We start from the raw sequence: 13,322 nt of genomic DNA on the forward strand, positions 1-13,322 counted from the left end.
CTGAGGATTTGGACCCTTTCTTTCAGGATAAGTGAATTTATCCAGGATATGAGAGTCTGCTCCTGGATTATTAATTTGCTATGAATGGTGGTGTGGAAGCTGCTGAGATTTTTACTGCTTTTTCACATGTGGACTAGAGAACTTGCACAAAGACAACTCAAAAGGCAATTTGCAATTCCACAACAGTAGCCAACGAGTGTTTTCCTGTGATAAAAGTAGCCTGCTCTGTTCCACAAGGCATTTTCACAGTGATTCTTCCAGTTTAAGGAATGTGTGTCCAGGAGGATGATGATTTGTATCACAACAGGTTTTAGGCAACACAGCTGAGATCAACCCACTGTTGCACTGAGCCCTGTGGTTACCTACGGTGAGACACTGCCCTCTCTCACAGAAACGAGACTCGGTTCTACACATATTTAAATACCTGACAGCCACCGAAGCATTTATTTGGACGTCACTGTTTAGGTGAGCAGCAGAGCTACGGGAGAATTGGAGGGTGCAGAGTGGGGGGATAAAGGTTGTACAGTCAGTGGCAGAGCAAGAAGGAGACTCCGGAGGCTGCTGCAAAGGCAAAGTGACCCCGACTTTGTAGCCAGGGAAACACCAGCTTTCATTTTGATCATTTAAAGCAAATTTGTGAAGATGATGATTTATTGATAACCCGCAGGACTGTGGACACGGTGAGAGGAGTGGGGAGGTTACGGCCGGAGCCCCCACTCCCTTCCCAAGTTGCAGATGTTTCCGAAAGATGCTGCGAACTCCGGCCCGGCTGCGATGCGAACATCTCCCGTGTCTTCCCTCGGCTGAGCAGCGACCACTCGGATGCTGAAATAAGGTCAGGACTCCGTCAGGCGATTAAAAGCCGGGCTGAGCGAAGGCTCTGTCTCCGGAAGGCAGCGCGATCTTCCCCGGGGGCAGCATCCCGAATGCCGGTGCGGAGGGAGGGAAGGAAGGAGGAGAGGGAAGGAGGGAGGAGAGGGAAGGAGAGCGCACCTCGCCCGAGCAGCTCCGGCTCCGCTCCCCGTGCTCGGCGCGGTCAGGGACCAGCGGGAGGATGCTCCGGGAGATGCCGAAGCCGTAACACCGTGCTTCCTCCCCAGGCTCTGAGGAGGAGGAGGAAGAGTGGGAGGGGAGAGTTCCGAAGCCACTTTGGGCGCTGCGCCGCTACGTGCGGGATTCTGTGCGGAGCATCCTCCTGGCAGCCTGAACGCCGGGTGCTCTCCCCGCTGCTCTGGGGGGGATTCCCCCTTCCCTGCACCCCGCTCCCGAGCGAGACAGCGGCCAGGTGAGCGGGGCCGGGCTGCGGGGCCGGGCTGGGCTGCGGCCGGGGCGCGGTGCCGGGAGGTGCGGGCCGGGCCAGGAGCTGGGGATCCCCTCCTGGAGGTGCCGGCCCGGGCTGGAGCCGGGAGTCCCCTCCGTGAGGTGCCGGGTGGGGCTGGAGCCGGGGGTCCCCTCCCGGAGGTGCTGGCCCGGCTGGAGCCGGCGGTCCCCACCGGCTGTCGGTGCCGGGCTGGTTCCGGGGGTCCCCTCCGGGAGGTACGGGCCGGGCTGGAGCCGAGGGTCCCCGCCGGCTGTCGGTGCCGGGCTGGTTCCGGGGGTCCCCTCCGGGAGGTGCGGGCCGGGCTGGAGCTGCGGGTCCCCGTCGGCTGTCGGTGCTGGCGCGGACAGGAGCCGGGGATCCCCTCCCGGAGGTGCTGGCCCAGGCTGGAGCCGGGGGTCTCCGCCGGTTGTCGGTGCCGGGCTGGGGCCGGGGGTCGCTGTCGGTGCCGGGCTGGGGCCGGGGGTCGCTGTCGGGGCCGGCGCTGCCCGTCCCGGGAGCGGGGTGTGCGATGCGCACCGCGGGGAGGCAGCCGGCAGAGAAGCATCGCTTCAGCTGCGATGTAACTCGTGTTTCGGAGCGCAATTAGTGGCTAACAGTGAATTATCTGTTCCCCAAGAGGCCACGGGGGGCAGCGGGATCCCCACAGCGGGCACTCCCAGTGCCGGCAGTGCCTGCGGGGTCCGCGCTCCCCAGAGCTGCGGAGAGCCCCGGGGCTGGGCAGGCTGCGGGAGAGCGGCTGTGTGAGTACCAGTCCGGAGCACTGCAAGCATCGCTCCTGGGGTTAAATCTGTCTCTGCACCGGGGTGTGTGCGCGAAATTAATTTACTGCCCCCGCTACTCCAGTGATGAGGGGGCCGCTAGTAAAGGGTCAGGCTTTCTCTTCAAATGTCACTCTTTTTCCCCCCTTCTTTTTCTGTTAAAAAGTGTTTGTAATTTCAGCTACCGATTTTCTAGATCCTGAAATACTTTCCCAGGGCAGTTGGTTTCCCACCACTGGCACTTTCACCTTTTTGAGTGGGAGGATTTACTTTCTTTAAAACAGAGCTCTAACATCACCCACTCCTTCCAACGAGGCACGTGTGACCCCAGCAACTTCACTTTGACAAAAGAAAAGCTGGAAAGAAACACTTAAGAGATGCGACTTTCACTGTTTCAACAAGTTGCTTTGTTCTCTGCTCGAGTAATTTCCTCCGAGGCGCGTGGTCATTGTCGTTAGCAGAGGATGGGGTGATACGGGTGATGTTAAACCTGCAGTCACCGGGGATTAATGCACGGGCATGACATCACCGACAGCCAATGAAGGGATGGGTTTGGACACGTACTGACCCAAACTGACTTCCAAAGTGGTGATGCTGCCGTGCTCGTGGGGAATAACGCCGGTTCGTGCGTGGTTTCCTAGCACGGTGTCACTGTGTCCTCCTCTGAGATAGCCAACAATTCATTCAGCAGCCACAGTGTGTGCTTAGTCTGGCTGGTTAAAGGTATCGCTTCTCGGGAAGAGATTATGGAAATGGGTGTATCAGTGCCCTGGCACAGAGAGAGATGATGTGGCTGAGCAGAGTAAACAGCCAAAGAGTTCCCGGCCCTTGTGGCAGGAGAGCTGCCTTAGCAGAGTGTTTGAGCACACAGAGCTTTCACCTCCAGTAAATTGCTTTCCTTTGCCTGATTGCTTGGAGAAGAGCTGCTCCCGTGGAGGTGGGCACAGGCTCCGTGCCAGGAGAGTGAGGAGGGACGCGGTGCAGCCAGCTGGATGCTGCCGTGGCTGCTGAGGCAGGAAAGTGCCTTGCCCTGCTGTGCCAATGGTTCCTGCTGTGCTCTCACCCTCACCTTGGTGCCTCCGTGCTGCCAAAGTCCAGCAGGTCTGAAGCCCTTGAGCTCAGTTCCTGTCACTTTGCCCTAGGGTTTCCCAAAAACTCGGGGTAGCTTTTGGAGAATCACAACAGATGTTTCCTGGCATGGTCTGGCTCCTGAAATGCTCATTTTGGAGTTTAGGCTGCCTCTTTTGTCTGGTGTTTCCTTAACCTTCATCATTTGCTGCAGACCCATCCAATTCCCCTGCAGGTCAGGCAGGGGCTTCCCCACAGGCTGTGCAAAACCCTTTTTGTCACTATCACAAATATTTGCACTCAAATCACTTATATTTCTGTTTGCTAGAATTCTCAATGCTAAACCAGAAATGTTTGGGTCCAGACTTCACCCCTGAAGCCTTTCAATATTTTTGGTTGTGATTTGTATGTAGGTACACACACAGAGTCCCTTATCAGTGCCATTGCATCGATAGCCCTTTGCATTGAGGGAGCCACACAGAATATCAGCAATATGACTGACATGCCTCAGAGCTCTGTGTGAGATCCTTATGCCTTCATTGCCAATAAGACGTGACAGGATACATCTAATGAATTACCTTTAAATTAGAAAGCGGTAAACAAGCCATTATTGGATTAGAGGAATATTAAAATTAGAAGAACGTAACCGTCTTTTGATATCCTGTGGCACATTTTTACCAGCTAGGAAATGACACGGGGAGCTGCAGAGAGACAGAGGGTCTCTAGAGAACTGTAATGATTTTCATCTGTGTGAAATAGATTTTTTTTTTAAATGCTATTACTTAGTGACTTATGTTTAGATGATGCTGTAGCAGATTTTTTTTTTTTCGCTTCTAGTTTCACATTGATGTTTGATATATTTGTCTAAGTGACTTCAGTGTTTGTGGAAAGTACAGGTTTGATGCACCCTGATAGCTAAAATCTCTCAATTATTGAAGAAAAACAGAGGCAAAAGGAAACAAGATTCTTGCTGATAGATTTTAGTCCAATACTGGAGAGCCTTCTGCCTTTCTAGGGTGCAGAGATTGTCTGGGTTCATGCCACTTATTCCATGGCCCTTTTCCTCAGCTGTTTAGAAGGCTGCTCCAGCTCTGGTGATTGTGTCATGTTATTTAAATTGCACAGAAAAAATTCACTTTGACTTCCCTGAGTTTTATACAAATTACTGAGAACCCAGCAGTTCTCCTGGTCACTCAGCTCAGGTGCAGGTGTTAGTTGGTGCTGCCTTCCAGATGTGACTGCTCTGGACTGGATCTGAATTGGCAACTGGTTGGTGGTACTTGGGAGCAGCCCCTGATCTCCCCATGCCAATCTTTTATTAATTGAAGGCCAGCACCTGCAGTCCTCTCTCAGGCAAAGCTTCCCAATTAAGGACTGGGCTGAGAGTGAAAAGGACAGGATATTGCAGTACTCCTCCAGTGTTAGGAAAAATTGTACATGGAGAAGTAAATAGTAAAATACTTGATGGAAAGCAGTTAACTCTCAGCCTTGTGTAAAATAGAGTTTCTTATGACATCTTGAAATTATTGTGGTTTTGTAATTCCACCAATCTCAGCTGGCCATTGAAAAAATAAGATCTTAATGTAGAACTAAACTGGAATTTGTGAGTGCAAAAACTTGTTTTCTTTGGACTACAAATATTTTATGACTCTCTAAGACCAGTCTTTTTTTCTTTTAAACTCACTATCAATATGAATATGGAGCAGCAAGATACCTCTGAGTCCTAAGCCTCATTCCAGTCTCTGAAGGAAAATCTTGAGCATAATGTTTTGTCCTGGATTTTGGAGGCACACTCAGAATAAAGATCTCTCCTATGCAAATACTTTTCATCCGAGGTATTGGATTTTCCTTGTGTGTCTCTCAGAGTTTATGGCCCTGGGACTCCTTTTCTCAAGGTCTAGTAGAACTCCTTCAGCATCTCTTTTCCCCTTTGAAAATGTGATAACCATCACGCAGGCGGCTGCTTTGAAGCCGGTGCCAGCCCTGCAGATCAGGAGATCACAGCACACTTTCACCTGGGGTCAGGCAGCTCGAGCTGAGCTGCTTTGCAGTGCCAGAGCATCCTGAGCGCTTGCAAGGACGGGGATTTCTATCGGGCTGGGGCACTGAAGCCTCTTTGCTATTCTGAAGAGGCTTGTAAGGAGGAACAAAGGACTGCGGATTTCACCCATTTTGCTCTATTTTATATTTCCCAGCAGTTATTTTGGAAAGGCTGTGAGCTGAAAGGCTGATTTTCTCAGACTTAGTACAACTGTGCCAGAGTAAAGCTCAAATGAGGGAAAGTAGCACTGGGTATCTCCGTGACTCCAAAGGTGACCTGTTGTTTTTATTCCCCTTTCTGCTGTGTTTCAATTTCAGCTACATTTTACAGGGAACATCAGTGAATAAAAATTCTGGTGGGGTCAGGTCTTTCTCCTAGAAGGATATTTCCCTCTGCACAGCACCTGTACAAGTTTTCTCCCTCCTTCCACAGCAGTTGTGCTATATGTGCTGTGAGGTAAAACAGGATCAATATATTAAGGGGCAGCAATCCCACCCTTGCTGTTACAGGGTGGTAAAAGATGGTTAAAGAACGTACTCCCCAAACCTCAGTGCAGAGCTCTTTCCCCTTTTTTCTTCTCCAGCCTCTTGCCAAACGTGACTCAGTCATGTGCTACATCCTTTTGAGCTGAAGAACGTGGGGTCAGCTTGGACTTTCTGGTTCTGGAAGCCACAAACCTTTTCCTTATAGAGGACAGAGCAGAACTCAGTGCTTTAGCTCTTAAAGCATTTGTAGGCTTTTTTTCTGAGCCTGCAAGAGGCTGCTAGCTACTAAACCAGAATCATTTGAGTAATGCCTAGACATGGATAAACCAATTAAGAGGAGTTCTTTCAGCTTTTTGAAACAAATTGCAAATTTCAGGTTCGTATTTGCATAATTCAGGTTATTAATTCATGTGTTTGCATTTCCTAAACTGTGTGCCAAATTCCCATTTGGCGCAAGTTTCAGAGTGTTGATCTCAGTGTAAAGGGGAAAAGGTGGAAATTGAGTTGTTGTAGGAAGCACTAAATGATTTTTCTTTTCAACAAATTAAATGAGCTTCGCTATTTTTTTTTCCTGTGTCAATTCATTCTCACCTCAAGTATTCAGTGAGAAATCCAGAAATTCTTAATTGATAGAGTACCCAACCTCTCCTTTGTGCATCTCAGGGATTTATATATATTGCAGGTTAATAAAGCTTCCAGCATCCATTCTGTGCATGTGTAATTAAGGAGGGACTGTACCTCGATGTCCTTTGCTGTGTTGTGTGGATTCCAGTGGTGAGCACGATGGTATTTTATGCTGTTGAGCACAAGCAGGAACATCCCTGCATGAGTGAATCTGTCTGAAGGACCAGGCTGTGGCTGCTTTAGTCTGGAGAGCAGTTACCCTCGGATTTTCCTGCTGCTTCCATTACTCACTGAGAGTTATGTGTGTTTATGATAGTCTGATCAGCAAACACAAGTGTGCTGCAGATGCAGATATATTGGGAAGTACAGTGGTTTACATTAATGGGAAGGATTTATCTTGTTGCTGTGTTGAATTTATGATGCCAAGCCGTGATATTTCCCTGTTTCAAAAATGTTATATTACAGCGGGCTGATATCAGGGTGATAAAATAAATGTTTCTTTTTTAATTCAAGCCACTGTAAGATGCTAATAATGTTGGAGACAGGAAGAGAAATGCCACGTTTCAGAATTTAATGTAATGCATCCATATTACAATTTCCTGGCAAAATTAACTTAGCTGGGACTCCTAAATGAAACTTCTTGTTATGTTTAAACTATTAAAAAAGTGTGGCTGAGCTCTTTAATGGAAGTATGGTTCTATGACACAAATAGGGGGGTGAATGTGCTCTGCTTAAATTACTCTTTGGGACTCTGTTCCCTATAATTTAGGGCTTGCAGTGAGAGGAAAAGGGGGAATGGCTTTAAACTGAAAGAGAGCAGGTTTAGTTTGAATATTGAGAAGAAATTCTTCACAGTAAGGGTGGTGAAGTCCTGGCACAGTTTGCCCAGAGAAGCTGTGGCTGCTCCATCCCTGGAAATGTTCAAGACCAGGCTGGATGGAGCTTGGAGCAACCTGGTGGAAGGGGTCTCTGCCCATGCTGGGGTGGGTTTGGAACTCTAAGGTTCCTTCCAGCCCACACCATTCCATGAGTCTAGGATAATTCTGAACAGAAAATAGAGAAGCTCTGGTTGCTAGTGATGGTTTCTTCACTGGGTATTTGGGAAGCCTGTGTTCTTTGCTGGTTTCCTTCCAATTCCTGGCAAATGCTCAGCAGGTAGGGATACTAAGGAGGAAGGAGGGCTCATCCCTTCCCCTCTGCTGCTGTCTCCTCCTCTGGCCAGTGCCAGGGTCTGTGGCAATGTCAGGTCAGTATTCAGGACACCCACTTGCTTTATTCCTAGAAAAAAACAAGAGAGTGTGAAGGAAATCTTCATAATCTCAATGACAGAAGGTGTAGTGGCTGCCCTGCTTTGGGGCATGGCTTCATCCCCCAGGAAAACTGGGATGCAACTGGAATTGGCCCTGGATCCAGGCAGGGTAAAAGCCTGATCCTGCTGGGCTCATGTTCCCTGTGTCACTGTTTGTGCTGAGCACTGCCACTTCAGTGGCTCTGAAGCACCATGGTTAGAAGCCAAGTGCTATGAAAATTTCCTCAAACACAGATCTGCAGCAGTGAGTGGACCTGCACACAGAACAGGCCACTGAGTCTCAGAAAGGAGTAGTTATTTTGTGGAATACAGAGAGATTTTCATGTGTGTGTGCTCCTGTTAAACAGTGCCCCTGAACCTCCCTGTTAATGCCTGTTGGTTGGAAGCACATCACAGAGTAATTGAAACTGGGTTATTTAACTGCAAAGTACTACTGGAGTGAGAGTTTAACTGTGGAAGATCCTGACAGTTATGTGGTGTATGGGCTTAACTGGGGCTGTAGGAGGAAAAAGCAAAATAATTACTTTAGTATACTGAACTATCCCTGAATTTTTGGTGTGCTGCTGAAATGGTTAATTTTGCTTTTGTTTACTCATAGATCTGTTTCTGTTCAGGGACCACTGAAAGAACAAAATTTTGTTAGATCAAACACCTGTTAAAAAGCTGTGCTGATTTTCTTAATTTAAGAGAGCAGCAGGTAAAAAGGACTATCCCTCCTTTTCTACACCAAATTGTCAGGGGGAGATGGATCTGAGGTGAATTGGGACAACTTCTGGCAGAATGAGTGTAACCTTCCACCTGAGAAATAACACTTGGTTAAGTGCTAGAAATTAATTGGTATATTGAGCTTATCTACACACTTAAGAGCATTTCCCTCCAGAACATTTCCTCCTTGCAATATTTCTAATGTATTTTTGTGACATATATTTCAATTTAACAACAGGAGAATGGTCACAGAAGCTGTAAACATTAAGAATAATTGCTGTTTGTAACTCTGAAAAAGGGGCAGCCACTTCGAATGCAATTAGTTCAGACACTTTAAATACAATTATTCACCCTCCAGTGTGTTTCATTCACCTGTGAAATGCCCCAGGTCAGGTTTCCTCACTGGTAGCACCCCAAACTGAGAGCTGGTGGTTTTGGGTGGATGAACAGGGAGCTGCTTCCTCCCAGGGTCTTTGCAGACAGCTCTAGGAATGAGAAGGACAACAGATAATTCAAGCAAAACTCCTGGGTTTTGCATGTGCTAAACATCCTTTTTCTTGTACATGTTCTTCAGCAATGGGTAAATTATTACTGCTGAATCTTGCTTGGGAATGTAGTGGAGACAGTCAGCTCTTTGCAATTAGTATATTTGGAATATACAGAATTGTATTATGGCTAAAGATCTGATCTACCCTCTGTGTTTTCCTCATGGAAGAGGAAAAATAAAGCCTGAATACCACTAAATTAGTCTGATTTTAAATGCTTTTTTTTTTCCCCCCAACAGAAGAAACATCTTCTGTTACAGTTAATGAGCACTGTTGTCTTTTGTTTAAAGTCATTGTTACAGAGGCTTAGAGCAAAAGGGCTTTAATAATAAAAAGGCCTTCTTCTCTGGAATGTCTGTCTGATAATAGCCTGTATGATTTAAGAATAATGCTGTAAAATAATTGGCTTTCAAACGAATAATTTTGTATAACTAATTGGAGGGCAAGTGGAAAATCTGCGTCCTCCAAATAAATGGATTGTGTCTCTTTAAATACCCAAACATTTTTTCCTCCTATTTTTCCGCCCTCAAGACAAAAATAATATCAAATCTTATTCAGGTTGTACTTAAATATGACCAAACTGATAATTACATTATTACAGAGAAGGGCAGGATAGCTGCAGGATATGTACAAGGTGCATTAGTACTGCAAATAGGAGCTGATTTACTTATTGATAGTGGAGACACGTTTTAGTCACTTTATAGAATTAACAATTGATCAGCTTGTTAGGTTCTAGTTCTTCATAAGCACAGCATGTTTATTCATTATTGTCATTACATGGTGCAGGCAGCCGAGGTCATGATTAGCAAGGCAAAATCTAAAAAAATTTAAACTTCATTAAATACAACTTCTGCAATGGGCAGTTTCTGAGCAATGCACCAATTCTCACTTCTCTGACATAAATATAACTTATACCTGCCTGGCTAATTTGCATTTCATTAGCATTTTTCAGAACCATCAGATCTATTTGTTTTGCCAAATGCCAACGATCCAGGCTTGTAAAATTGTAATAAGATGGGCAACATAAAAACATTTCCTTCAAATTGCCTTGGTCACTGTAAATATCCCCCAATCTGCAGCACTGCAACTGATAAACAAAACACGCTGCTGGAGGAGAATGGGGAGATGTTATTCCAATAAATATATCCATGATTGTTTGTTACTAAGGGTAAGTTATGTTTTGTAAATCAGCATTGACTTGGGCTTGAGCAAACCCGATAGCAAAAATTCCCACAGAGGCTTCTCCTGCTCTATATGACTAATATATTAAAGAAGATAAATAGTCATTTTTAAAACTGGGATTGAGCACAAGAGAAAACCATTTCACAAATCTGAAACTTAAGGTCACCTTGAGAAGAAAAGGACACTCTAGATGACTAGAAAAAGTCTGTTTCCTCCAGAAATTGAGATTCAAAGTTTACTCTTTTCATGGTGTCTTTTATAAAGCTTTAGAATCCCAAGTGTAAAACCAGAGTCTGTTTTGATGTGCAAATATTTCCAAACTGTGTAGTGGATAGGCACTTAGACACTCACATCTAACCAGTGCTATGGATGAGCTTCCAGTCTCAGTGATAAATAAAACACAGAATAATAATTAATAAATAATAAACCCCAGAATATAAAGCTTTTTTGTGAGTGGCTTTTATAATATAATCCAGAATTAGGGCTGAACTTTCTAAAACATTCCATTAGACTGTTTTAATAATTTTCTACCTTTTCCTTCTTTATTTATAAGCATTTAAACGATGTCTGTTTTAGTCATACTGAACACTATTAAGCTTTTGGTTCATAATTCAGAATTTTAGGAGTTGAAAATGTGCTCAATAGCATTTTCTTAGGGCTTGCTAATAAAGTTAATGAATTTTTTTTTCTATTAGTCAGTCCTAGCATAGATAATACTGCTCCCTTGTTTGAGCTGTAGCAAATCAGGACAGCATTGATTTTCTTTAAGAGATGAATAATGAAAGACCTACATTCCTAAATATGTAGATAAAGATAAGTAACTTAATTAAAAAATTATCAGTGGAAGGTAGTAAGATGAATTAGCTGTTTTAATTTGTTGTATATGTCAATAAGCTGTACCATAACCCAGAGTTTTACATAAAATCCATTTATGATATCTTTTCCTTCAGTTCTCAGTGTAATTTCATAGTGTCCACGGCTGCTAATTCTTTTGGAAATTGCTCATGTCTCGGGAACGTTAAATTCTTGGAGCTATCTGCCCTAACTTCAGCTGTGGAGGTGTTGACTCTGCAGATATTTAATGTCCAGAGCAGTGCAGGCTGATGAAAATAGTTCTGCCCTGATCAATAGTGATGTTTACAGGCTCTGTCCTCGGCGGTGAAGTCGGGTTACAGAGCTTGATTGTTTTCCCAGTGACTGGCAAATTCTGCTGTTTGATCACATGTGCTATGAATATCCCAGCTGGCAAAATTCCAGGCTAAATTGCTTGCTATTTTTTGACTAGCTTTACAAATTATACATGATGAGGAAAGGGACGTCTCGGGGCCTCCGTTTTTCATCCGACGCCGCTTTTAATATCGAGGAGGCATCATCAGGGTGCACAGGGCGGAGGAGGAGCTGGCAGGAGGAGCTGCTCTATTAAGATGTGGTAGCTGATGTTATTAAAGGAGGAGACAAACAGCCTGGTGCTGGGAGGGCTCCTCTGTGTCTCACACTCAGGGGTTTTTTCAGTCTCGTATTAATGGAGCAGGCACCCACACCAGTGCCACGGGTGGGTTCTCTGCTGGGAATTGCACCTGGAATCAGACTTCCAGTCCTCATGCTTCAATTCTGAGGGACTCCTGAGCCCTACTGGTTTTCAGGCTTGAATCTCAGATCTCGGTGCAGCTACAAATGCATCATTTGACAAGCACGGCTGAGCTTCTGCCTCAAGCCCTTGGGTCACTGCCCTTCTGTGGCAAGCACATTGTCCAATGGCTGGGCTGGATTTAGTTATTCCTGTCTGTTTTAGACATCTCTGTTTGGTTTCTAGGGTAGGGCAGAGATGCTTCACAAAGATCTGCAGATTTTGCCTTCTCCTAACTCAGGGCTGTCCTGTGAGAAGTGACTCAGCTGGGTGCTGAGAAAAAAGGGGCAGCTTGTGAGTGGGCTGTGCCTATGATGGGAGGGGGTAGGGGAGGTTTTATGGGAGCTCTGGGTAAAGCTTTGCTTGGCAGACAGGACATGATTGGAGCAGGATGCTCTCCCACAGGATGGTTTCACAGGGAAGTGTGATTTGGGCAGCAAATTTTACTCTTTCTGCTCCATCCAGCAATGCCCTGCCAAACTGCAAAGTGCAGGGCATACTCTGGTGCTTCAGGTTTTACTTTGTTTTACCTTGTTTTATTAATTTAATCTTGCCTCAGCTCTTTTAAACATAATATTTGTGTCTCTGAGATGAGTAACAAACACTGTGCCACACTGTAGGTCTTGCTCTGTTAAAAGTCATGGATGGGAGTTGGTGTTTCTTGTCCAGAGCAGGACTTTCAGAATCAAACATGTAAACAAGAGACAAGGAAAATGATTTGTCTGTCTTTTTATTACATGGTGCTTGGCAGATCTTTCTTGGAGATTTTTTTTAAAAATATCCTGATGCTACTGCAAGATTACTGAAATTTACCACTCACAGCAGAGATTTTTCCTGGTCCTCTGTGCCAGGATTTTCCTTTTCATCCGTGGTTTTTGCTCAACATTGTTCAACACACAGACAGGACCTGGCTGTGGTTCTCTGTTTGGGACATGCTAAAGGATGTGAGTGGCCAGGGGTGTCTGGTAGGTGAGATCTCCAGGGGATCCCAAATAACTTCCAGCTGTTTCCAGACCGTTGGAGCTTAAGCTGGGCTTGAGTTCTGTATTGAGAGCTCTGCTGACTTCTCCTGAGTGGAGAACAGGAAACTTCAGAAATCAATACTTTCCAGTTGGGGTGACCGTCACAGGAACACTCCATTATTAAATTAGAGACTTTTCATATTCTTGAAGACTAAATGCTGAGACCTTCAGGTTAAAAAGGCAATAGATTATTTATGCTATGCTGCTGCTCTCAGGTGATAAATTGGATGGTGCTATTGCAAGCAGTGAAATAATTAAGAATTCTGGTACAATTGAGAAGTCAAATTAGAAAGGATAAAATCATGGTTTAAGAAAACAACTGTCTTTGGCTAGAGAGCAAAAATAATTTAAAATGATAAACCATACCCTCCACTGGCCATTTATTCTGGTTTATGCAGCAATATCAGTGTTCCAAGTGGGTTCTTCTGTCTTTCTGACTCACAGCTGCTGCAAGACACTTCATACTCACAAGTACTCCTCAAAATCATACAATCTGAATGAAGCTGAACAAATAAATACCCAAGTAGATATTGTACTTGCAGAAAGCCAACAACCTAAAAAAAGGACAGCAAGGTAAAATAAGGGTGGTTGCACTCTCCAGAAAATGTCCTTTAGGTTTGGCTCACCAAAGAATT

The 13,322-nt window shown here is 45.3% G+C and overlaps 2 protein-coding genes across 4 annotated transcripts in view; one reads left to right on the plus strand and one right to left on the minus strand.

The window, feature by feature from the left end:
• Positions 1 to 229: 229 nt before the first annotated feature.
• On the minus strand, positions 230 to 2,091 carry LOC117002560 (translation initiation factor IF-2-like). Its single transcript, XM_033071815.1, has 4 exons — positions 2,070 to 2,091; positions 1,259 to 1,884; positions 994 to 1,164; positions 230 to 825 (listed from the first exon to the last, which is right to left on the minus strand). Exons 1-4 carry the CDS (start codon positions 2,089 to 2,091, stop codon positions 244 to 246), a joined length of 1,401 nt encoding a protein of 466 aa, XP_032927706.1. The 3' UTR covers positions 230 to 243.
• Positions 744 to 13,322, plus strand: part of TAFA4 (TAFA chemokine like family member 4) — a 68,953-nt gene continuing 56,374 nt past the window's right edge. The window contains exons 1-2 of one of the 3 annotated variants that reach the window (XM_033071954.1): positions 744 to 835; positions 1,101 to 1,285. The gene's annotated coding sequence lies outside the window, so the exon portion shown is untranslated. Of the gene's footprint in view, positions 836 to 917; positions 933 to 1,100; positions 1,286 to 13,322 lie in introns of those variants that run through there. The other 2 variants (XM_042779715.1, XM_033071955.1) reach the window with 2 other exon arrangements.

The sequence above is a fragment of the Catharus ustulatus genome, chromosome 13, assembly GCF_009819885.2.
Source record: "Catharus ustulatus isolate bCatUst1 chromosome 13, bCatUst1.pri.v2, whole genome shotgun sequence".
NCBI lineage: Eukaryota > Metazoa > Chordata > Aves > Passeriformes > Turdidae > Catharus > Catharus ustulatus.

Coding starts and splice junctions, on each gene's coding strand:
- LOC117002560 (XM_033071815.1), bottom strand. CDS start 2,091: ATGCTTGCAGTGCTCCGGACTG. Junction 1,885..2,069: donor GCTTGCAGTGCTCCGGACTG/GTACTCACACAG, acceptor CCGAAACACGAG/TTACATCGCAGCTGAAGCGA. Junction 1,165..1,258: donor CTGTCTCGCTCGGGAGCGGG/GTGCAGGGAAGG, acceptor TCCCGCACGTAG/CGGCGCAGCGCCCAAAGTGG.